Raw genomic sequence first — 24,857 nt, 5'->3', positions numbered from 1 at the left:
AAAGCGTGCACATGAATGGGGATACGAGGATACGCAAAAACTAACGCATTATCGCGAATGAAGCATTTCATCTGAAACACCAGAGGTTGACACTTGACGGTTTCAAAGGGTAATCACAAGCCCGAAAAAAACCTTGATGTAGAGATCATCTTTTGCAGTATCGTCAGTCCGGTACCCAATTTGTTGATGATCAGTGGTTCGATGTTGATTTTTGTGGGGATGGTCCTTTTCGCCCTTACGGCTGAGGTCGGTGGGCGTCCTGACATTCTGCCAAACGGTGAAGTGCTACAAGTTGAAGACGAGTTTGCGGCGGTGCGCAATAGTGCAGATCCAACGGTAATGATGCTCATTGTAAAGCCTACTAAAAAAACCAATAGTAGAAGTTTGGAATTTATAGTAAAAAAGACGAAAGGTTCCCAAATTCAAGTTTGGAGAAAAAACGAAAAATTTCTGTCCGAATTGATCGATTCATCGAAGATCGATCCATCGAAGATAGATCCGTATAATTGATATACCTTCTGTACTTTCATGTTTCATTTTCGATTGCAGCTCTCTTTAAAAATAACTCCGATAACTGTACGTCTTTCGTAAAAAATAAAATCATATAAAACAAATTCAAGGGGCCCCAATGTTGGTTTAGGAGGCGAAAGACTAAAAATGTAAATGAATAAACTTCAAGAAAGACTACGCTACTAGAGGACGGCTTAAGACTAATCGAGGCAAATTGTGATCAAAGAGCACAATTAGGGATCTTTATAGGGATCTAGGGATCAAATAGAATTACTAATCATTCATGATTCTTAAATGAAATCCAAATCACTGATAAAAATGGATTGTTTCACAGTTGCGGCGAAAGAAAAATATGCTGAAGAAGAAGGAGAGATTGTGGAAGGGAGCAACTGTCATCTACAAAATGGAAGATCATATCTGTAAGTACACTAGGTATTTATTCAGAAATTTTTCTTGTCAAGGAGAGTTGGCACAGTTGCTATGAATTCTATGTCACGGCAAAGCGGAAATCGATCATTAAAAATACAGATTAGTAATATAATGAAGTGGGCTGTGGTCATGATCTGAACGATGAACTACAGCCTAAAAGAATAAAGCCTTAAAACACGATTCTGTGATTAGCATACTGACCCATTGTGTGATTTTACGAGAATCAAACAATTATAAGCGTGCACATACAATACCCTCCCTGGTAAAAATTGGCAGTAGAATCCGTGTTCCAAATTACCATAGACTTAAAGCCGGCTGTAAGATTTTCAACAGCTTCTATAGCCGGCTGCACAATTTCTTATAGCCTTTTATAGCCGATGGCGATTGAGCAACAGCCAGGCGATAAAGTGTATTATAAATGTTACTAATTACGGATGCTAGGACTTACAATTAGTTAGTTTTTGGACTACCACTCTATTTTTGGGCCGTAGTATCTTGATTTATTTTGCGCGGAAAGCTCCGTACTTTTGAAGGATGCCTGCCATTCCTACTATGTTGGAGTGCCTGCAATTTCGAATGATACTGTGCAATACCTCTGGTGTGAAATAGTTGCTTCAAGCGCCGTGGCACGCTGCGGCGCGGCGGGCGGGCAGCCAGCGCGAAAAGCGCTTTAGCGCCTACAAACCTAACAGGGATACTTCACGCATTGCGCCATGCTTGAAGTATCCCTGTTAGGTTTGTAGGCGCCAGTGCGCGCTTATCGCTGGCAGCACGCCGCTCCGCCCTGTGTTAGGCTCCAATATAATCTTGCGGAGTCAGCGTTTTTCAACTCACGATTTTGAAATGTTTGCACATCCTGTAGGAATTATTCTCATTTTAATTGATGAAAAAAATATGTATTAAAGGAAAATATAATGTGTGTTTTGTGAATACTATGGTGGTTCCGTATCAAACTTAATGATTTCCAAAGCACACGAATTTCTACACAATTTCTTACAGCCTTTTATAGCCGATGGCGATAAAGTGTAAAGCCCGGCGATATAGGAACTATAGTCCGGCTGCATACTTTTTTATCGCTTCGTATAACCCTGCTATGTGATTTGCTCCGCTTTCTACAACCAGCTATATGATTTTCTATTGCCTTCTTTAGCCGGCTATAAGAATTCCTATGGCATTTTGAAACGCAGCTCCTATCGCCAATTTTTACCAGGGCTAAAAATTGGCTTACCTACTATTGGCTAACCAGGGCTTAAAGTGGGCACATTTAGACATGAGGTGGCTATGGAAAACCTGTCATTGCTTCGCACATTATGTACTTTAAAAACTATAGAAAGCTGATGATATGGTCTTTCTAAGGCTGGTACGGTTTTTTCTCTAACATCAAAAATTTTAGAGATATTAAATGGGTAAACATACTTCAGAATTCATCCTCGCAGCAAAATTCACGGCGACACATGCGAATAAATCTCATTATCATCATTTTCTTCACTTTTTGAACGTTGATTTAAAAGTGTCTTATAACTCCTTAGGAAAAAATAGGTTATAATTTCTGGCAATTGACGGTTAATTTTTTATTACTTCAAGGGACGACCCTTCACGAGTATCAAAAAGTGCAGGACGCCATGCGTGATATCATGCAAGGATCCTGCGTTCGATTTAAGGAACGAAGCGGGGAATTGGACTATGTGTACATTCAAAACAACTATATTTTCGAAACGTAAGTTTTGTACCCACAAATCTTTTTCTCCGAAAAACTGTGCCTCTAGAATGATAGACCAGTGCTATTACTTTCTAACAAATCTTAATTCTCAAAGATTATATTTACTTCTTAGCCTCAAAGCTTACTATCTAAATTTATGTCTTATGATATCTTGTTCGTATTCTTCCATGTCCCATGTGGCAGAGATATCAGAAATAGGAATTCGATAGTGATAAATGGCAATTAAGTAGCTACTATAAATTCTAAAATTGGGTGTTAATTATACTCAAAAATAGTTGCCAAAACTAGCGATCTCCTAGCGATATATTGCAATCAAATAGCTATTTCGTATTCAAAAATTAGACATAACTATAAATAGCAAGCTAGTGTTTCACTTGTAGATTGAAATTGCTATTTAGTAGAAGTTCCATAAAAATCAGTAGAAAATAAATCGACTATATAAAGTTTATTTATCACCATTTATCTTGAAATTCTGCTACATGGGATTTTATAAAATAATGTGATGACACTGAAAAACAAAACATGCTAAAATAGTACTTGACAAGCTTGTTCAGTAATTTTTAATTTTTTCAAATTTGAAAAGTAGATATGGCATATTGGCTCACAAACATTTTCACACACTTTCCCAAACGATGCTGACTGACCAAAAAATAATTAATTAAAAAGCAGCGTACTTTTAGCAACTATCCAAACGCGCATTTCCGAGAAAGCGAAAGTGACCAGTGGCGGGGCGTTAATGATCGATTATCGATATTTCCCCATTTGAAGCTATGGTAAAGAATCGAATATTAAAGTGTTCATTGCGAACAACCTGTTTATCTATCATTTTCCATAGGTTTGAATGGCAGATCAATCGATTTATCGCAAAGCACGCCACGTCACTGAACATGACGTCCGAAAATATGCCCTCTCGTCGCCTCCAACATCCCGATTACGTGACTCACGTGAGGTGACGTCACTTTGGGGATTCTCCATCATATCAAATTGGATCCAAAAGGCAACAACGACGTAACCTCTTTCAATTCAACCAATGATAATGAATCTATGTAAATTGCTTTTCTGTGAAATGACACTGATAGCGTCTATAGTCTGCAGCGCGCTCAATCAGGGTTGTGATCGTGATGAGAGGAATATTTTTCGACTCCATTCTGGTATTTTCGGTGACGCGCATTTAAATGATAGCTCGAAGCACGGACTCGTTTTTTGCGGGATTATGTAGTTCAAGTTTAAAGTGCAGGAAAATTCCCGGGCATGAAGTTTGAACTCAAGAAATTCTCTACTTTTCCAAAACGGCATGTTAAAAAATCACCAAACCAGCCTATCCCATTATGCTATTGAAACTGAGATACTTACTGCTGAAATTGCTGCACTGGACTCTACTTTTACAAGTTTTTGACAAGTTTCATGTTAACGGTATTTTTCTTCGGCAGCGCCTCCGTTTCAATTCTCGGGAGAAAAGGCGGCATGCAAGTTTTATCTGTGTTCTATAGAGAGTTTCAGAAAAAAACGGTCCTGCATGAGTTGGGACATGTCTTAGGTTTGGAGGATGAACACCGCCGCCCGGATCGGGATCACTACGTCGAGGTCATTTGGGACAACCTTGAAGCGGTAAGAATCGACAGTAAATATTCGAGGTCAAGGATGGTTTTTCATGAGGAAATCACCTGTATAGTAATGGGTATGTCGAAATGGATGAACGAAAGGGCCTCGAGCCAGGGGCGGATCCAGCAATTTGGCAACAGCGGATTTCCTCCATTTGAACTTATATTAAATAATCTATTCGTGTCGGGGCACCTGGCTCCTCCGAGAATCGATACATTTGCATAGGTTTAGATGGAGAAAAACAGTGTTGCCAATTTGCTGGATCCGCCAATGCCTCGAGCGTCTCTCAATTATCTCATTTTTTCTTCAGGAAGTTAGTGGATTTTCTCCCACTCATACTTAAAACAAAACATTCAATTCGGTCTTGTATAAACAGTGTTCCGTTTTTTAAAAGTCTTTTGGGGGGAAAATAGTGGAAAGCTATTTATCATTTTCCATGACTGAAATCGTTAAAAAGTGATGTTAAAACAGGGTTAAAATCCTGAAAATTTTCCCAGATTCCCCCAGACCCCCCGGTGGGGGATTTGTCACAAGAGAATTTATTACAAGAGATAACACCTTCAATTAGTTACGAGAGAAACCATACTCGCAATGGACCACTAGACAAGGTAAGAATTTAAGCAATCTGATACATGTTTCTCAATCAGAATTTCACGTAGAACACGATTCGCACAACAAAAATTACTGAAACCAACTCCTAACGAAGATATGAACGTTTTTATTTCTCATTGGCTACGAGAAATTTGAACTGCCCGCTCACAAGAAACTCAAAGCTCTACGTGCGTCAAATCGTGCACTACATCGGTTTCAGCATGCCTCTCAATCGAGCAATATTCATTTCCCTCCATGTGTTGTTCAAACTATTAGCAATTTGCTATAGCTGAGCCAAAGCGTCAAGATTGAGGTTGTCAGATTTTTATATCGCAAAGGCTATCATGATAACGTTTAGCGCGTGATGTGAATCACGTAGAGCATTGAGTTTTCATGAGCAGGTGGTTTGAATTCACGCATCAGGAATAATTAAATATCTTCGTAAGGAGTTGATTTCGGTAATTTTCGTTGTGCGCATCGTGTTTTACGTGAAATTTTGGTTAAGAAGCATGTATCAGAATGCTAAAATTTGCACCTTGGCTAGTGGTCCATTTGACCTAGAGCGGCGCAGCGCAGAGAGCAATGATGACGAGAACTGAGATGGATAGGAGAAGCCCTGCTCGGCGCAGCGGTCGGTATGAAACGCATAGCGCCTACAAGACTGCATGAATACTTCACGCATTGCGTCAAACAGTGCGGTCCGCAGCGGTGCCAGCGGTGGACGTGAAACACATAGCGCCTACGAGACTGCATGAATACTTCACGCATTGCGCCAAACACAGTGCGGTCGGCGCAGCGGCGGAAGTTAAAATTACGAGCATTAAACCACATTTGTTTGTTCTTACACTTCGTTTCTTATAAATGAAGGACCTTGTCCGAAAAGGGATGGGTTTACGGGTTCACTTTGCTTTCGCGTAAAGTTCCGTGAACTTATGTTGGTGTTGACAGAGCTTTCACAAAAAATGTGCCCAACACGAGTAAACGCGTCTCATACACCCCTCCCCCACCGGCACGTTCACTTAACGAATGAGAAAGGGGCGGAAAAACACAGGCGGCCCATGGGCGGCAAGTAGGTAAATCCGGCCCTGCCCCCTCCCCCCTCGGTGCCACACTCTTTTGGGTAAATATTCAGCAGTGCGTATTGGTGTTCCCTTAGTACGAAATCTACCTAAAATAGGATTAAGGCCGAAAGAAAAAGTATAAACCAAAAAATCTGGGAAATTTTCCCATAAAACCCACCGCGGAAAAAAACACAGTTCTTCTACCGTTACGACGGTAGTAATGTCTTACGGGATTCAACGGTAGCAAAACCGTGGATTTTGATTCTTGTAACGATGAGCACGGTGATATGACCTTGTTCACCGTAATAATACTGTGGGCACAAACATACTATTATGAGCATGGTTATGCTACTATGCTCATCAATAATATTACCAAAATCCACGGTTCCACTACCTTGGGATTCCGTGTGACATTATTACCGTGGTAATCGTCGAATAACCGTGTTTTTTTTTTCTTCTCCGTGATACTTCAAGGTTCGAACATACGGCACGACCAGTTGAACATCTTTAATTTTTCAAAGTTACGGCCTAATCTAATACTCGAAAATTGTGAACGTTTGCGGTTAACATCACTATACAGGGTCACTAAGATATGATAAAGAGGAGCGCCTTCAAGACACTATGTACTCTGAATGCGAAATTTTGATACCACCATTCGTGCGACACGACAGGCATGTTGCATTGCCGGCTTTTTGACGGCAAATCTTCGGTTTTCGGCTTTGTTCCTCTTAAATGAACCCGGTTCATATTTAATACCAGGAAGTATAAAATTTGCTGACTTGGCCGGGAAATAGAAATAAAACATCAGCTGATAGCAAACAAAGGTTACCAAGGAAACTAAGGAATGGAACTTTCATAAAACAGTTTGGTGGAAAACAGCGTAAGTAGGGTACTTACGTTAATTACCGTTTATAAGTAAACGGTAAATGCGATTTAACCGAAAATCTATACAGTTCTTCATCAGACCAAAATGGACAAAATTTGAATCAGCTAACGTAAATTTAACGATAGTTATCGTGAACGGAAGAATTGACGACACAGGTCGGGTAACTATTATAGGTGGGAAGGTGGGACAACTATTATAGGTGGAATGGGATGAGGTTGAATATTTACAAGTTTACCAACATTTTGATCATCGTCTTTTTTTCAGGGATCGCGCGATGGTTTCGAGGTAGCCGACAGAGAAAACACGAATTTATTGGGAGAGCCTTTTGATTATGGCTCTATCATGATGTATCATGACACTGCTGATTCCAAAGTACGTTTCACGCAGTTAGTAAATCAGTCGGTAGTAAGTCGTTAGTCGTAAGTCTGTTTACGTGTTTTTCCCTCTCTTTCAATCGATAAACCGGCAGGTAACGAAAACCTGCCGATAAGGAGAGGCAAGTATATGTACATACAAAGCTCCGCTGCTGTTACACCCTTCAGCAATTCTGCCGTGCTTAGGAAGAACGTCGTATGAACCTTTAGGCGTTGCCAAATACCCTTGGGTAAATCACGAATTTTCGGGAGAGTTTGTAAATATTTTTCTTCTAATTTTTCAGATAATTTTGTTCGCAATTTTACCTAAAGTTCTCGAAAAATTTATCGGAAAATATTCATAACTTTCCTCAAAATTAGATACTTTATCGAAGGAAAGGCAACTCTCGAATGTTCATACGGCTTTTTTCCTTAGTACAGCAGAATTCCTGACACCAATGTTAACTGCAGGCGCATGTTTTATTTCATTTTATTTTTTTCCCCGCTATGACACTTTGGTCTCCGTGCATTGGCACAAATAGCCTCTGACGATTGCGGGTGTAACAAAGAAGGTTTTGATACGGTTCGGTGTGCGTGCCCAGTTGAACTGTTGAGCGAAGATTTTTTGCAAGTAAAACCTTACATTTATTTTAATTAGCATTTCAAAAAAGTGCATAACGTTAATAACCAATGCAAAAGATCTCAGAATCACTCGCGGAATTTGGCGGCTGAATATGGAAGTCAACAGTCATCGCTTAGCGGTTGAAATTTCGCAAATTCGAGTTATTTTCATCCAGATTTTTGTCAAATCTATTCGAATACTTCAGACAAATCCGACATTATCCGACGTTTGCTGGGAATCGTTGTTCAATTTTGCGGGACACACGCAAAATTCAGGCATCGGGCCGATGACTTCCATTCAGACCACATTCAGCGTGTGATTTCGGCATGAATACCAGGATGTGCTTATAGGCATAACGATGATAAAACTCTCAAACGAGGTATCTCGGTTTTTGACGGTGCAGTCTTCCTTCCATATTTAATTTCCTTCATTTGCTTTTTTCCGGCCGTATAGGATCGTAAGAAGTTTAAAACCTTGGTGTCGAAAACGGAACGTGTTGTTCCTACGAAACCGCCCTCTCAACTGTCTCCTGGTGACTTTAGAAGAATCAACGACCTTTACCGGTGTGAAGGTAAGGTCTCTAATCTACCATATAAGGAAAAACGACGTATTAACTTAATTCAAACATTGAAAAGTGTACCCGAGAAAAAATGGATCGTTCAAGCTCATTCAGGATCGTTCGATTTTCAATGATCCTGAATGAGTTTGAATGATTCTTCAATGAGCATCAATGATCCCGAATGAGCTTGAATGCGCTGACTCGTTGGATCATTCAACTTGAATGATCCGGATCGTTCAAGTCGAACGATCCGGATCTTTGACCCAATGCGCTTGAATACGCTGGCCCATTGGATCATTCAACTTGAATGTGCCAACTTGTTGGATCGTTCAATTTGAATGTGCCGACTTGTTGGATCGTTCAACTTGTATGATCAGGATCATTCAATTTGAATGATTCAATTAATCGGCTTATTCAAACTCATTGGGCCAATGATCAGGCTTATCGTAGCTGAATCATTAAGAGCATTAAAATTGAACGGCCCAACATGCTAGCTCATTCAAGCTTATTAGGTCAACGATCCAGATTATTAAAGTTGAATAAGCCACTACTATGCCAGCGTCTGATTGGGTCACTTGGATAATTTTTACCTCCCACTATTCTACATTAATATAATTTTGCTATGTAACTTTAATAAATACTCAATCGGGTCAAACTCTGGGACCTACCACAATGATATGATCACTTCAGCAGATTCGGATATTCAAGTATCCCCGAGAAAAAATGGATCGTTCAAGCTCATTCAGGATCGTTCGATTTTCAATGATCCTGAATGAGTTTGAATGATTCTTCAATGAGCATCAATGATCCCGAATGAGCTTGAATGCGCTGACTCGTTGGATCATTCAACTTGAATGATCCGGATCGTTCAAGTCGAACGATCCGGATCTTTGACCCAATGCGCTTGAATACGCTGGCCCATTGGATCATTCAACTTGAATGTGCCAACTTGTTGGATCGTTCAATTTGAATGTGCCGACTTGTTGGATCGTTCAACTTGTATGATCAGGATCATTCAATTTGAATGATTCAATTAATCGGCTTATTCAAACTCATTGGGCCAATGATCAGGCTTATCGTAGCTGAATCATTAAGAGCATTAAAATTGAACGGCCCAACATGCTAGCTCATTCAAGCTTATTAGGTCAACGATCCAGATTATTAAAGTTGAATAAGCCACTACTATGCCAGCGTCTGATTGGGTCACTTGGATAATTTTTACCTCCCACTATTCTACATTAATATAATTTTGCTATGTAACTTTAATAAATACTCAATCGGGTCAAACTCTGGGACCTACCACAATGATATGATCACTTCAGCAGATTCGGATATTCAAGTATCGGTCTGATGAGAATCTATTATAAAGAAATTGTAAGAAGTATAGACGCAAATGCACATGGGTAGCCATTTTCACTTCGCAGTTTTTCTTCGACAGAAAAATGAAGGAATAAGGGAAAAGTTCAAAAACACTGACTCGCCAGAAATTTCATCAAATTCCTTTTGAAGTAAGCTCATCATCCGCTCTATTAGAGTAACAGTGTGAATGTACCTTCAATAAAAGTAGATATTTTTGCTACAAACTATCTCCCACATGCTGTCAAGAATTCAAACCACAAAACAGTCATGATGGGAGAGGCTCGTAGCTTTGCCACCAAGTTGCAAAGCTGCTCTGCCGTGCTAAGAAAGAACGCCATATTAGCCTTCAGACGTTGCTAAGTTTCCTCCGATAAAAACCAAATTTACTGGGAAAATTGCGAATATTACTTTCCAAAATTTTTAGACAATTTTGTACGCAATTTAATCTAAAATATCTGAACTTTTCTAGAAAAAAAAATACATGAATATTTTCAAAAATACATGCTTTATCAAGGGAAATTTGGCAACTCTCGGATGTTCATCCGGCGTTCTTCCTTAGCACGGCAATGCTGCAGGGATACTTTCCATCGACAACTGAAGAATTTAACTAGAAAGAAACATATAAAAATAACAGCATAACCAAAAAAATGTTGAATTGAAGAATAAACCGCGCGTTTAGAATTGCATGAGCGATGTCACTGTTACTCTGATTTAAAAGAAAGATACCAGCAAAAATTATATTGGGATACAGGGGTATAAAATTGGCTTTGTCTCTGAAATAATTAATTTACCTTAGATTGTGCTTTGAAGTGATACAAGGCAGTAGGTAATTACAAATTTGTGCTTGAGTGTTTGTTCAAATGAAGTGTCATCGATGGAGAGAATTTTATTGAAGTAAAATTGTGTCCTCGGACCATAAAGTAGTGCATTTGATGACTGGAGCACAACTCACAGGTATAAGGTAACATCATACTGATAACTTGTTAAACGGTCAAGGGAAAAAAACAATAAATAGAATTTAAAGCGACATAGAAGAGAAATTACAGAACAGAGGATTTCAATTTTCGAGGAAAGTAGGGCCTCTCTCACTAGCTTTTCTGAAAATTCTTAAGATTAGCCTTATGACAGTAAAAAAAATGAGCCTTACATGATAATATAAAAAAAAGAGACGAGAAATTGACATAATCATAGCAATCCTTAAGACAGGAGGATGGGAAAATATTTCAGCAATGTGGCAACGCCGTTACTTCCCCGCCTCCCACAACTCGTTTGCTGCGTGAAGAAAACAAAAGAAGATGACCGTTGAGCCAAGGAAGATGGAAATTCCACCCCCGAACCTGTAAAGGCCGAGGGGTCGCGGTATTCGCCACTTGGTCTGATCAGTCTTGCTGCCTGCGTATCATTAGCGTGTCGCCGCTCAGGTTTTTCGTCTGTGTTGCTTTAAATTCTATGTATTTATTGTTTTTTCGCTGGACTGTTTAACAAGTTATCAGTATAAACTTACCTTGTACCTGTGAGTTGTGCTCCAGCCATCGAATGCACTGCTTTGTGTTCCGAGGACACAATTTTACTTCAATATTTTCTCCATCGATAACGCTTCATTTGAACAAACACGCAAGCACAAAATTGTAAGTACTATTGCCTTATTTCACTTCAAAGCACAATCTAAGGTAAATTAATTATTTCAGAGACAAAGCCAATTTTATACCCCTGTATCCCAATGTAATTTTTGCTTGTTTCTTTCTTTTAAATCAGAGTAAAACAGCGACATCGCTTATGCAATTCTAAACGCGCGGTTAATTCTTCAATTCAACATTTTTCTGGTTATGCTGTTAATTTAATATGTTCCATTTTAGTTAAATTTTTCAGTTGTCGATGGAAAGAATCCCCGCAGCAGCTCTGCAACTCGGCGGCAAAGCTACGAGCCTCTCCCACAATGACTGTTGTGTGGTTTGAATTCTTGACAGCGTGTGGGAGATGGTTTGTAGCAAAAATTTTCACCTTCAAACTACTTTTATTATAGTACCTACATTCACACTGTTGCTGTAATAGGGCGGAGGATGAGCTTACTTCTGGAGGAATTGGATAAACTTCTGGTGAGTCTGTGTTTTCTTAACTTTTCCTATCATCATATGTTTTTTTGGTTTTTTCCCCTTCATTTTTCTGTTGAAAAAAAACTGCAAAGTGAGAATGGATACCCATGTACTTTTGCTTCTATACTATTTACAATCTTTTTATAATAGATTCTCATCAGACCGAGACCTTGACTCACTGGAAATCAACGATCAGGAGAATTCAAGCTGGCTGGGATTCAACGATCAGGATCATTCAAGCTAGTTGGGATTCAACGATCAGGATCATTCAAGCTCGTTGAAATTCAACGATCAGGATCATTCAAGCTCGTTGGAATTCAATGATCACGATCATTCAAGCTCATTGGAATCCAATGATCCGGATCATTCAAGCTCGTTGAAATCCAATGATCCGGATCATTCAAGCTCGTTGAAATCCAATGATCCGGATCATTCAAGCTCGTTGAAATCCAATGATCCGGATCATTCAAGCTCGTTGAAATCCAATGATCCGGATCATTCAAGCTCGTTGAAATCCAATGATCCGGATCATTCAAGCTCGTTGAAATCCAATGATCCGGATCATTCAAGCTCGTTGAAATCCAATGATCCGGATCATTCAAGCTCGTTGAAATCCAATGATCCGGATCATTCAAGCTCGTTCAAATCCAATGATCCGGATCATTCAAGCTCATTGAAATTCAATGATCAGGATCATTCAAGCTCATTCGGGCGCATTAAAATTCAATGATCAAGTGAACGATCTGGATCATTCAAATTTGAATGAGCTGACGAAAAACTCATTCAAATTGAATGATCCGGATCGTTCATTTTTCAATGAGCTTGAATGATCCATTTTTTCTCGGGTATGCTAATGAAAAGTAAATAGCCTTGATAATTTATGTAATATTTTATTTGATTGTTGTTTGCAAGATTTCATTGGCAATTTATTACAGCTTTTCTGAAATATGAACAAAATACCTTAGTTAAAATTTTCCAACAATTCTATTTATATGAAATTTTTCTTCAATTTTCCAGGATTCGCAAAAAACTTACTGGAGAGCACGAGTAGTCGCCTACATCAATGGTGAGGCGTGCTTTGCGATAAATCGGTCAATCTGCCATTTAAACCAATAGAAAAGGATCGATAGACAGGGCGTTCGCGACGATCACCTTAATAATCGATTCTTCAACATAGCTTCACATGGAGGAATATCGATAATCGATCATTCACGCCTCGCCACTAATGCACATCAGATAAGGCGTTTGCGTCGCTTGTGGTTTTTATTCAACCCTGATATCGTCACCTTCCCGGCAAAGTATCACAAGCGCCACTTTGCCAACTTTTCAAAGAGACACAAAAAACTGAATTGCGTCCGTAAAAGACGGATGTTTGGCTTGAAACTTGAAATATAGATCCAGCACACCTCCCTGCTTCGAATTTTAATAAAAATTTCTTTAAAAAAACGGGTTTTTTCTTTGAAAATTGGCGCTTGTGATATCGGCTTCTCGGGGCACTCTGAGAATCTATTGGCGCTTGTGATACGAAAGCCCATCAAATTTAACGGAGTTTTTTCCATATTTCTTCATTTTTAATCTAAAAAAAAATATTATTTTCGTATGTAAATGCATCTTATTAATTCAAAACTACCCATAACTCAACTTTAATAAAAATAGCGCTTGTGATACTTCGGCCGAAAGGTGACAAATCGCTCCAAGTCATTCCAAAAGTTGTTGATACTAATATCGAAAATCAATCTCAAAGATGAGCGATTATTCCCAACTTGGCGCTTGTGATACTTTTCTCTTACATGGCGCTTGTGATACGAAAGTTCGTCAACTTCAATGGAGTATTTTAAATATTTATTTATATTTAGTGCCCGTATGGGGGACTGTTGTCACAGGTTTAGCAATCCTGCGGACCCCAGCTGGTAGCCCCTGCCTCAAAGGGGGCAGTGGAGATGGTCACCGGCCTCTGGGCGTATGAACCACCTGCTAGAAGGGCAGACAGGGCTCTGAGCTGAAGTGAAAGCAACCTGTCTAGGAGAGGCAACTCCGAAATCAAACCCTGGTCCTCCAGGTTGGGGGTTGAGTCATCGGGCTAACTCCCCGGTACTTGTAAAAAGTTTTACTGTTAAACGACCTAACAATACAAGCCTCGGTACCACTAGAACTAAACGGACACGTCGACAAAAATTGAGAAAACGGACAATGGTATTTGGGACGTGGAATGTCCAAGGCATTTCAAATAAGTTACCGGAAGTGATATCGGAGATTCAGAAACTTGGAGTGGATGTCGCTGTTCTTACTGAGACCAAGAAAAAAGGGCACGGGTCAGAGAATTACGGTGACTATGATCTATTCTACAGCGGCGTAGCCAAAGATCAGCGTGCTCAGCAAGGAGTAGCAATACTTTTGCGGAGAAGCCTACGTAAGTTCGTGGGCACTTGGGAGGCCGTCAACCAGCGCATTATCAAAATGAACCTTAACCTGTACGGACATAAGATCACGCTGCTCGGAGTATACGGTGTAAATGATGATGCCACTGTCGCATGTAAGGACCAATTCTTCGAAGATCTGAATGATGAAATACTGAACGTTGGTGCTGGCAGGGAAGCCATTCTTATGGGTGATTTGAACAGCAGAACGGGACGACGAGTAAACTGTAAAGTTGTTGGACCGTTTGGGGAGGATGCTGTTAATGATAACGGTGATCGGCTCATCTCAATTTGTTCTCAAACTGAGATGAAAATTTTGAATGGCTTTTTTCAACACAAAGACATCCATAAGTATACCTGGGTCCAGCCAACGCGAGGATTGAAATCCATCATCGATTATGTAATTGTAAAGCACACTACTAAGTTGAAATTGCAGCAAGTTAGAGTGTGCAGGGGACTCTCTTGCGGCAGTGATCATCATTTCCTCCGAGCAGATATAGCGTTTCCCGTTAAAGGGATTAAAGATAAAGAGCCAATGCCTGAGCAACAGCAGAGTCAGGGAACGCAAAATCATGAAGTATGGTATAACATCGAAAGTTTGGAGCACCCTAGTGTCAAGGCTCTGTATCGGAAACGCTTAGATGAGAAGCTGGGGGATGGACTCTCGGGTACCACGGAAGAGCAGTATCAGTTCATCAAAGATTGTATCCACTCTGCAGCGAAAGAAGCCCTAGGTGTTCACAAAACCAGTAATAAATACCAGCATCCTTACTGGTGGGATGAAGAAATTGAAGACGAGATAAATCTTAAGAGGCAAAAACACCTTATATTTCTGTCGTCTAAAAAGACTGAAGATAAAGTTGCTTACAGGAAAGCTCAGTCTAAAGTTAGGAGCCTCATAACACGGAAGAAGAATGAAGCTTGGGAAAGCAACTGTTCTAGAATTAACACCTACCTAGGGGGGAGAAAAAGTGCTGAGAGCTGGAAGTTAATTAAAGGTTTACGTAGAGACATGAAGCGCGACATCGTTTCTCCGATATCACTTAAAAAACTGGAGGATCATTTTAAAGATCTTTTGACGGAAAGGCGCCCAGAGTTTCGAGACAACAGCACGGACAACGGAAGAATGAACAACTTGGAGATCCACACTTGTGACATAATTAAAGCGGTTAAAGAGCTAATTAATGACAAAGCACCGGGTCCTGGTGGGATTCCTGTCGAGTTGGTCAAGTACGGGACTGCCAAGCTCTTTGAGTGCCTCAGAAAACTGATGCAACAATGCATCAGGGGTGACGAGGTACCAAGGGAGTGGAAGGAGTCTTGGATCAAGGCCATCTACAAAAAGAAGGGAAGGAAGGACGACTGTAACAACTACCGGGGGCTCTCAGTGACCGGGACAATAAGCAAAGTGTACGGGAAGATACTGAAAGCGAAGATCGAGGACGAATGGCAGGATCACGAAGCAGAGGAGCAGGCTGGTTTTAGAGCTGGCAGGTCTACGATAGATCACCTCTTTGTTATTGTCCAGGTCATTGAGAAGAAAATGGCCGTAGCTCAGGAACTGCATTTAATTTTTGTGGATCTCCAGAAGGCGTATGACAGCGTGCCGTTGGTGAAACTTTGGGAGGCCTTGGAAAAATCGAATTTTAACGGGGGGTTGATTGACGCTGTTAAGCGATTTTATAAAGGGAGTTTTACCAAAGTTAAGTGCCATGGGGGGTTGTCAGCGGGATTTTATGTGACTAAGGGTTTAAAACAGGGATGTTGTTTGTCGCCAACATTATTTAAAATTTATCTCGAGTGCGTGCTAAAAGAATGGAAAAAGAAATGCTCTGGTATGGGTGTCCCCTTGGGTGATCTCGAAACTCTGTTTACTCTGTGCTTTGCTGATGACCAGGTGGTGGTTGCTCAAGATCAAGATGACGCGGAATACATGATGCGCAAGCTAGTAGAAGAGTATCGGAAGTGGGGTCTGGAAGTCAGCATATCCAAATCTGAGAAGATGACTTTTGGCGGTGATCAGCAAAGCATTGAGTTGGAGGATGGGCAGCAGATCAAAGGCTGCGAGCACTTTAAGTACTTGGGAGTGCGGTTGACCCAGGATGGAAGGACGGATCAAGCTATCAGGGAAAGGAACACCTTAGCAAGGAAGGCTATAGCGATTTTAAATGGAATCCTCTGGGATCAGCGGATTTCCAAAGATAACAAGAGGAGGATATACAACGCTGTAGTCAAAAGTATATTAACATACGGATGTGAAGTTTGGCAGCTGAAGAAACGGACACAGGATATGCTAAGAGCAACGGAGATGGATTTCTGGAGAAGGTCAGCAGGAATTTCTAGGAGAGATCGGGTCCGTAATGATAGAGTGCGTCAGATAATGGAAGTCGAAAATGACATCGTGTTCGACGTCATGACCAAACAACTTGTTTGGTATGGTCATGTCAATAGGATGACGGAAGAGAGGCTGCCAAAAAAGATGCTTGATTGGGTTCCTCCTGGGAGGAGACGTAGGGGACGCCCAGTGAGAGGTTGGCGACAGGGGGTGTTAAATGAGATAAGAGATTGTCAACTCCCTGATGACCTGTGGGAAGACCGAGCTTTGTGGCGATTAGGCGTCGCACAGCGCCAAAGAGCGCTATAAAAGCGACTCATATATATATATATATTTATATTTAGTCTAAAAAAAATATTATATTCGAAATAACGAGATGTAATTACATGCGAAAATAATTTAGTTTCAAGTCATTCCGAAGACTGCCGTGACAAATATTGTAAAACAATCAGAAAGGTAGGCGGTTGCCGAACTTGGCGCTTGTGATACTTTTCTCCCAAATGGCGCTTGTGATACGAAAGTACATCAACTTTAATCGACTTTTATTCATATTTCTACATATTTGTTGTAAAAAAAATGATTATTTTCGTATGTAAATGCATCTCGTTATTTCGGAACTATTCATAACTCAATTTCGGTAAAAATGGCGCTTGTGATACTTTGCCGGGAAGGTGACGATATGCATATGCGAGAGGCTTCTCATAGATCCTTTCACCTGAATTTCGCCTTCGATTTCACCGTATAGGCATCAATCTTGCCAGACTAAGAGCACGAACTCTCCCCGCGGTATACACTGTATTATTCGGACGTATTTCTGCCAAACGGAACTATGTGCATTAAGACATGAGCCCTGAGACCCATAAGAATACACGCATAACAGGGCTCACGTCATAATGCACATAGTTCCGTTTGGCAGAAATACGTCCATTTGATGTGTGTGGCAAATGCGAGCCCACAAGACCGCTCCTCTGACGTAAATGCTCGTCTCGAATTTCACTTGAGCCGTGCTGTTCGTATAAATCCATGCCCCTCGGTGCTCATATGGAAAAATAGATACGCCTATGCCGGAGGAACGACGATTTGCGACCGAACTTTAAACCGTATGTTAAAATTAAATATCAGTGTGTTAAATGTTACCCTCCCTCTTTTTCCTTTTAGGAACATTTCAAAAGCCAAGACTCCCATTTGATGTTGTTTGTTCCTTTGACCTTAACGACTGCGGTTTCAAGGGATTGTTGCGCCATGAAAATGATGACAAAAATTGGGTGTGGCATGAAAGGACACGGAGACGATTAAAAACAGGTGTGTTAACATTTTCGCAGACATGGCATCTTGGTAAAAGTGAACGAGACAAACTGAATTTATCAGCATTGGAACTTTCAAAAAAGTTTGAATCCACTCCTTAGTGCCTAACTTGCGTAGTTTGTAGCCCGTTTTTCCAAATTGTCCAAGTCTCCGGGCAGTTTTCCTTAGTGACCAGCAAATTCGAGAGAGGCACGCAAGAAAACTGAACTACTATGTCTTTTTTCAAAACTCTAAATGGAGATGTGACCTGTGTTCTTACACTGATAAAAGAGAGTTACGGGCTATACAGACATCTCGTAGTTCCGGACTCAGAGGCCGAAAGTTCCGGGTGCTGGAACCGTAGTTTCGACTGCTCGAGGTACTACACCCGGAAATTTCGGCCTCTGAGCCCAGAACGTGGAAGTGATATCTATATAGGCCGTAAGTACGGCTCCAACGGCCGGAGTTTTTTTTTCAGTGTAGCGTTATTCAATCACTCTTGAATTGCTCTCTATTTTTAAGAGTCCGAGGGAGGATATCTAATTTGGTCTGTAAACTCTGTTGAAAAAATGACGACTGTGGATCATATCTGGAGCGTCGGTTTCTATGGCACAAGCCCTAACCACAGCATCCGCGGCCAAGAGGGATGTGTCACATTTAAGTACTCGTTCAAAACTGGTGGGAAGGGACGTCATAAACTTGAAGTTAGTAACTAAGTTATTTTTGCTTTGATGATGATTGATTATGTAAAGTGAAGGTGAAATACAACATTATTCAAGCACATTAAAATGTATTATTTTCCCAGAAATTTTTAAATTTTTAAATTTTGAAAGTTTTTGGAATTGTTTAAAATTTTAATTTTTTCCGAAAACTTTTATTGACTTTCCGAATAATTACCGAAGAAGCCATGATTCGCAGTTACTAAGTTATTTTTGCTTTTATGATGAGTGATTATGTAAAGTGAAGGAGAGATACAACACTATTCACGCACATTAAAATTTATTAGTTTCCCGGACATTTTTAAACTTTTAAATTTTGAAAGTTTTTGAAATTGTTTACAATTTTAATTTTTTTCGAAAACTTTTATTGACTTTCCGAATAATTTCCTGATTAGCCATGATTCGCAACAGTGATGCCCAATGAGGGGATAACGGCAGGGCGTCGATGAGGAGATATCTGTTGCCCGATAACTTTGAGAAGATATCGTCACAATCCGGCCAAAGTATCACAAGCGCCATGCGACGTTTAAAAATTTCCGCCGCCATTTTTTTTCCGGAGAAATCGTTCGACGAAGCTGTTCGAAAATCTCACTGAATTTTCTTCGCGCTGCCGATTAAACTTCAGTGAAATTTTCAAACAAATTCAACCAACAATTTTTCTGGAAAAATTAAAATGGCGGTGGAAATTTTTAAACGTCACATGACGCTTGTGATTTTTTGGCCGGAAGGTGACAATATGTGGGGCATAAACAGCATTTGGGTGTCGCTGAAGTCAGAATGCGTTGTAGGAGCGACGTACAATATGTGCTATCTTTGGTCGAGTTCACCCACTGTGATTTTGGTTTCTTCAAGATCGAAGGGAAAGTTTGAATAAACTGGTTTCAATGTGAACAGTAAAGAAGTACCTCCCATTGTCTCATTTTTCTGGTGATTTTAGACTTTTCTTCAATGTATTCATAATATTTTACATGAAGTTGTTGAGAGGGATAGTAAGACTTGTAGAGCTTTCGCTAGGCACTGGACTATCGGAAGAATGACGAATCAATTGAATCAGTGTAGTGCGTCTGGAAATTAGACATGACTTGATTATTATTTTTAATTATCTATTTATGAATCTTGTTTTATACGTGTTTTTTTAGTTGAAGAAGGTGGAGCTGGAGTCACCTTTGGATTCCAGATTTCTCGATAACAGCGCGAAATCTTCGTCTGAAATTTGGTCCGATGGTGTAGAGTATCGTCGTCGACTCCTTAAAAAATCAACGGCCACTAAATGGACTCAAGTCTCGATCCCTGTGAACGTTTTAAATCCATTTTTGGTAAGCCAGTCATTTTAATCTGCAATGTGGTAAGGGACGAATCTCTACGGATGCACATAGCTCATTTTTTTATCTTATCGATGGCTGAAGTAAAAGTCTAAGTATTTAAATTTCAACGTGTCGAGGCGCCTGCAATGCCTTATTTTAATATATTTGTTTTCCTCTTTTTTAAAGATTAAAAAAATCAACCAAAATATCTCTACGAAAGAGCCATGCACAAAAAGGGCCAAAAGCGACTGACTTTACTTACTTACTTTACTTTATGAGGTTTTTTCGGTAAAAGCAAAAAAAGGAAAATAGGACTATAAATAATGTGGCGACGAAATTTCCCGTGATTTTCATTAAAATCGTTCGTAAAATTATTGTAAATTTTTCAGCAAATCTGTGCGTATCTTTTTAAAAATATTGATTGAAATTGAAGCATTAACTGTGGTTTGCAACGTCGCTATCCAGGTAAATAAGCACCTTTTCGCGTGGAACCATCAATATTTGAGTTCGTTTACGGCAGGCGTGACATACAACTATTTGACCACGGGTGTAAGCATGTTGCAACTCCGCCTGATTGAAGGCGCGTCAAACCGCGAAGATCTCTTCACCGCCCTGCCGACCCTCGCTGGCGGGACGAACGCTAAAATTGCTGCGACATTTAGACGACGCGTTATTATTTATGACTCCCTTCTAATTTTTCCCATGAAAAATCAAAATAACTACCCTGATAGCTACGATTTAGAATCAGGGACCGTGTTTTTTTTCGGTAAAAACAAAAAAAAGGAAAATAGGACTAAAAATAATGTGGCGACGAAAAGAGCCATGCACAAAGTGGCCCATTTTTGGGCCCTCAAAATTGGGGTCGAAGTGAGGTTTTTTTTCATCCTTAGGGTGACCCTTTACACATACTAAAATTTCAGATTGAGTATAGGCACTGTTTTCGAGTTTTGGGGGGCAAAGGTACCAGCTCACCGGCAAGAGGTACCAGATCTAGATATTGGAGCGCGGTTTGCGGTGATTTGTTCAACTATTCCTGCAGTATTTGTCGCAGCGATTTTAGCGTTTGTCCCGCCAGCGAGGGTCGACTGGCCGGTGAAGAGATCTTTGGAGTTTGACGCGCCTTCAATCCGGCGGAGATGCAACATGCTTACACCCGTGGTGAAATAGTTGTATGTCACGCCTGCCGTAAACAAAATCAAATATCGATGGTTGCACGCGGAAAGGAGGTTATTTACCTCGATTTTAACGTTGCAAACCATCGTTAATGCTTCAATTTCAATCAATATTTTTTAAAAGAAACGCACGGATTTGCTGAAAAATTTACTAGAATTTTTCGAACGATTTTGATTGAAATCACGGGAAATTTCGTCGAAAGCAAGCGAGGGTCGGCAGGGCGGTGAAGACATCTTCGCAGTTTGACGCGCCTTCAATCCGGCGGAGCTGCAACATGCTTACACCCGTGGTCAAATATAGTTGTATGTCACGCCTGCCGTAAACGAACTCAAGTATTGATGGTTCCACGCGAATAGGTGCTTCTGCACCTCGATTGCAACGTTGCAAACCATCGTTAATGCTTCAATTTCAATCAATATCTGTTAAAAGATACGCACAGATTTTCTTTAAAAAATTGCAAGAATTTTTCGAACGATTTTAATTGAAATCACGGGAAATTTCGTCGAAATGTTTAGTCCTGGTTTCCTTTTTTTGCTTTTACCGAAAAAAAGCGACGCTCTTTAATTCTACATCGTAGCTGTTAGGATAATTATTTTGGTTTTTTATATTGAAAATTAGAAGGGAGTCATAAATAATGACGCATCTTCTAAGTGTAGCAGCGATTTTATCATTCGTCCCGCGAGCGAGGGTCGGCAGGGCGGTGAAGACCTTTTCGTATTTGACGCGCCTTCTAAATGGCGGAGCTGCAACATGCTTACACCCGTGGTCAAATAGTTGTATGTCACTCCTGCCGTGAAGGAACTCAAATATCGATGGTTCCACGCGAAAAGGAGCTTATTTACCTGGATTGCAACGTTGCAAACCGCAGTTAATGCTTTAATTTCAATAAATATTTTTAAAACGATACGCACAGATTTGCTGACAAATTTACAAGAATTTTTCGAACGATTTTAATTGAAATCACGGGATTTCCAAACAACGTTTTTGATTGAAAGAATAAAATTCACAGAGAATGCAATCACGTGTGGGAAATTCGGATGCGGAAAATACTACTGCTGATTCGCATGAACCATCTCGTTGTTCCGCCTTTTCTACCTACCTTATTTTCAAAGTTTCTTCATTTTGACCTTAATTTTCACAGCATTTTTAAACCTTTCTAAATTGGCAGCTGATTTCAAAGGTATTAAATAAAGGTACCACAGATCAATCCATTCTATATATGTGAGGTTCCTCTCCCACCATCTTGTTGTTGATCTGGTGAGCCGTTTGAATGCGTTTCCACTAGTATAATAGAATTGGATTGCATTTAGCAAAAAAGAACCACGAGCATTCCAAGGTCGCTAAGATTGTGCAACTTTTATCACCCCACAAATGTAAACTGATCGCCGAAATAAGCTTTATGTTCACGCCGTGAACATGGCTCGGCCAGTACCGGCCTCGCCGTCGGCCGACGCCGCGCCGCGGTCGCTCTCCTTCCCCGCGACCCGCGCTCCCCCCTCCTCGCCGCCGCGCTCATTTTCTCGCGGCCGCGGCCCCCCGCAACCCGCGCGCCCTACCTCGCGGCGTCGCGACGCCGCTGTCCGCTAGATCGCGTTGACGCACCCAGCTTTAGACGTTCCGCCGCTCTCGCCCGTCGTCTGATTTTGACGGCATCCCAGCGGCGCGGCCCATGCAAAGTGTGATCCACCATTCACTCCTCAACCAAGCTTGAGCACCTTGGTAAGTGAATTTTCACCACTTCTCTTTCAGGTTTTCAAGTAAAAGCATCCAGTCCAGCGCCCAACGCTGTCGACTTCACAGTCCAGCTTCCTACGCTGTCGACTTTTCAGTCCGGCTTCTAACGCCGTCGACTTCACAGTCCAGCTTCCTAAGCTGTCGACTTTTCAGTCCGGTTTCTAACGCCGTCGACTTTCAGTCCGGCTTCTAACGCCGTCGACTTCCCAGTCCAGCTTCCTACGCTGTCGACTTCTCAGTCCGGCTCCTAACGCCGTCGACTTCCCAGTCCAGCTTCTTACGCTGTCGACTTCTCAGTCCGGCTCCCAACGCTGTTGACTTCTCAGTCCAGCTCCCAACGCCGTTGACTCCACAGTGGCTCCCGTGCCTGGCCGCTTACAGCGCTGCACGGAGCAACCCCGCAATCGCCTCATCGCGATATCCGTCCGAGCGATTCGCTTAGGCAAGCCCTGGGGGTATCCCTTGGGGGTCTTCACCGCGCTTCAAGCGCACAAACTGAAGACGCCGCGCCCACTGTCGCGGATTGCCTGCCTATCAGGCGCTCACCGCCTGATCCAGTCCACTCAAGCGCTCGGATGAGCTTCCATCGCCGGCCTTACAACCCGGTGCTGCTCTCCGTCCTGCGCGCTTGAAATTACGTGCCTGCGCGCACACTTTATCTTCACTCGCAATAAACTATAAATTCAAGCCGAAATTTACCTTTGTAAATTTAATTTTTTGCATGATTTCAGAGATTTTGTACCAAAAGAATGTGAGTTGCACAATCCTAGCAACACTGGAATGCTCTCGTTCCTTTTCGCAAAACGCAATCCAATTCTGCCGTGCTAAGGAAGAACGCCGTAAGAGCCTTCAGACGTTGCCAAGTTTCCTCCGATAAAAACAGAATTTAATGGGAAAATTGCTAGTATTGTTTGCCAAAATTTTCAAACAATTTTTTACGCAATTTAATCTGAAATATTTGAAAATTTTAAGGAAAAATATGCATGAATGTTGTCAAAAATACATTTTTTATCAAGGGAAATTTGGCAACTCTCGAATTTTCATGCGGCGTTCTTCCTTAGCACGGCAGAATTATAGAGGCAGGTTAAAATAAAAAAAGGCTCCCTGTCCGCTGAGCGCTTATAATATGTGAGTATCTCTAATCAAGACGTAATCGCAAATTAAGCCATGATGCTGAGCATGATTTAAATTAGAATTGATTTGTAATTTTCAGCTCGATTTTGCTTCAATTTTGGAGGAAGGGGTCGGCGAGCATTGGGTAAAAATTGACGGCTTCGAAGTTCGATACAAGCCATGCGCGGACCTGAACCTGAACCGGTCGGATTCAAAGAGATCCGACACGAACCTGAACCGGTTGGACCAGCAGAGATCTGACACGAACTTGAACCGAAGCAATTCTCAGAGGAAATCCAGTTGGTTCAATAATTGCTTTCCCAGCACCAAATTAAGATGGTTCTCCAGGAAGCCTTCGAGATCCGCCAAAGTGACGCCTTCGATTTCGAGTATGGCGTCTTCCTCCATCTCACAAGGAAAATCATTAAACAATGTGCATTCATCGTTTGATGTGGAGAATCGTAATAAATCCCCCCGCCGAAGAACTTAGAGAGAGTCGAGCTATGTTCTTGCACAGTGTGCAAACCTTGACTGTGGTCAAGGTTTGATAGAGTGAACAAAAAAATAAGAATGCAACCGAGGCAAATTTTGTAGAAAAAATCAGTTGACAGTATGTTTCAAGCTAATTGTCTGCAAATTTTCTCTACTAACAAAACTTACAAGTCGAGAGCATTTGTATTGCACCAATATTTTAATTTTAAATGTAAAAATACGTTGATATCTATTTATAGAAGAATATAACTGCAAACATGTTTTTTTTTTCGGTTCATAATCCCTATGAGTGACCTGCCTTGTTCCCACACCTCACTAAACTAGGTGCAAATCAAGCAATAACGAATTTTTGGTGCGATCATTTTATCCTAAGCACTCGAAAACCAGACCGCCTTCAGTGGGTGCCGGATGCAACCCGCATATCCTCTGAGCACGTATAATTGCACTATGCAGGCGTTTCCAACAGCGCGATGTATGTTCCGTGTTTCAACTTCTTGATAG

The 24,857-nt window shown here is 41.0% G+C and overlaps 1 protein-coding gene across 2 annotated transcripts; it reads left to right on the top strand.

The window, feature by feature from the left end:
* Nucleotides 1–55: 55 nt before the first annotated feature.
* LOC109044379 (uncharacterized) lies at nt 56–24,566 on the top strand. 2 transcript variants are annotated; one of them, XM_072304965.1, is made up of 10 exons: nt 56–336; nt 845–929; nt 2,524–2,656; nt 4,090–4,267; nt 7,064–7,171; nt 8,228–8,345; nt 17,696–17,839; nt 18,344–18,525; nt 19,680–19,856; nt 23,965–24,566. In XM_072304965.1, the coding sequence occupies exons 1-10, from the start codon at nt 187–189 to the stop codon at nt 24,352–24,354; spliced, it is 1,665 nt and encodes a 554-aa protein (XP_072161066.1). In that variant the 5' UTR covers nt 56–186; the 3' UTR covers nt 24,355–24,566. The 2 variants fall into 2 exon arrangements, with proteins under 2 accessions (XP_072161066.1, XP_072161067.1); XM_072304966.1 differs by lacking the exon at nt 7,064–7,171 and having other exon boundaries at nt 23,965–24,565.
* The last annotated feature ends 291 nt before the right edge of the window (nt 24,567–24,857 follow it).

The sequence above is a fragment of the Bemisia tabaci genome, chromosome 10, assembly GCF_918797505.1.
Source record: "Bemisia tabaci chromosome 10, PGI_BMITA_v3".
NCBI classification, from domain to species: Eukaryota; Metazoa; Arthropoda; class Insecta; order Hemiptera; family Aleyrodidae; genus Bemisia; species Bemisia tabaci.
The sequence above is the reverse complement of the archived record's forward strand: the minus strand, read 5'-3'. Positions and strand labels throughout refer to the sequence as shown.

Coding starts and splice junctions, on each gene's coding strand:
- LOC109044379 (XM_072304965.1), top strand. CDS start 187: ATGATCAGTGGTTCGATGTTGATTTTTGTGGGGATGGTCCTTTTCGCC. Junction 337..844: donor GCAATAGTGCAGATCCAACG/GTAATGATGCTC, acceptor ATTGTTTCACAG/TTGCGGCGAAAGAAAAATAT. Junction 7,172..8,227: donor ATGACACTGCTGATTCCAAA/GTACGTTTCACG, acceptor CCGGCCGTATAG/GATCGTAAGAAGTTTAAAAC.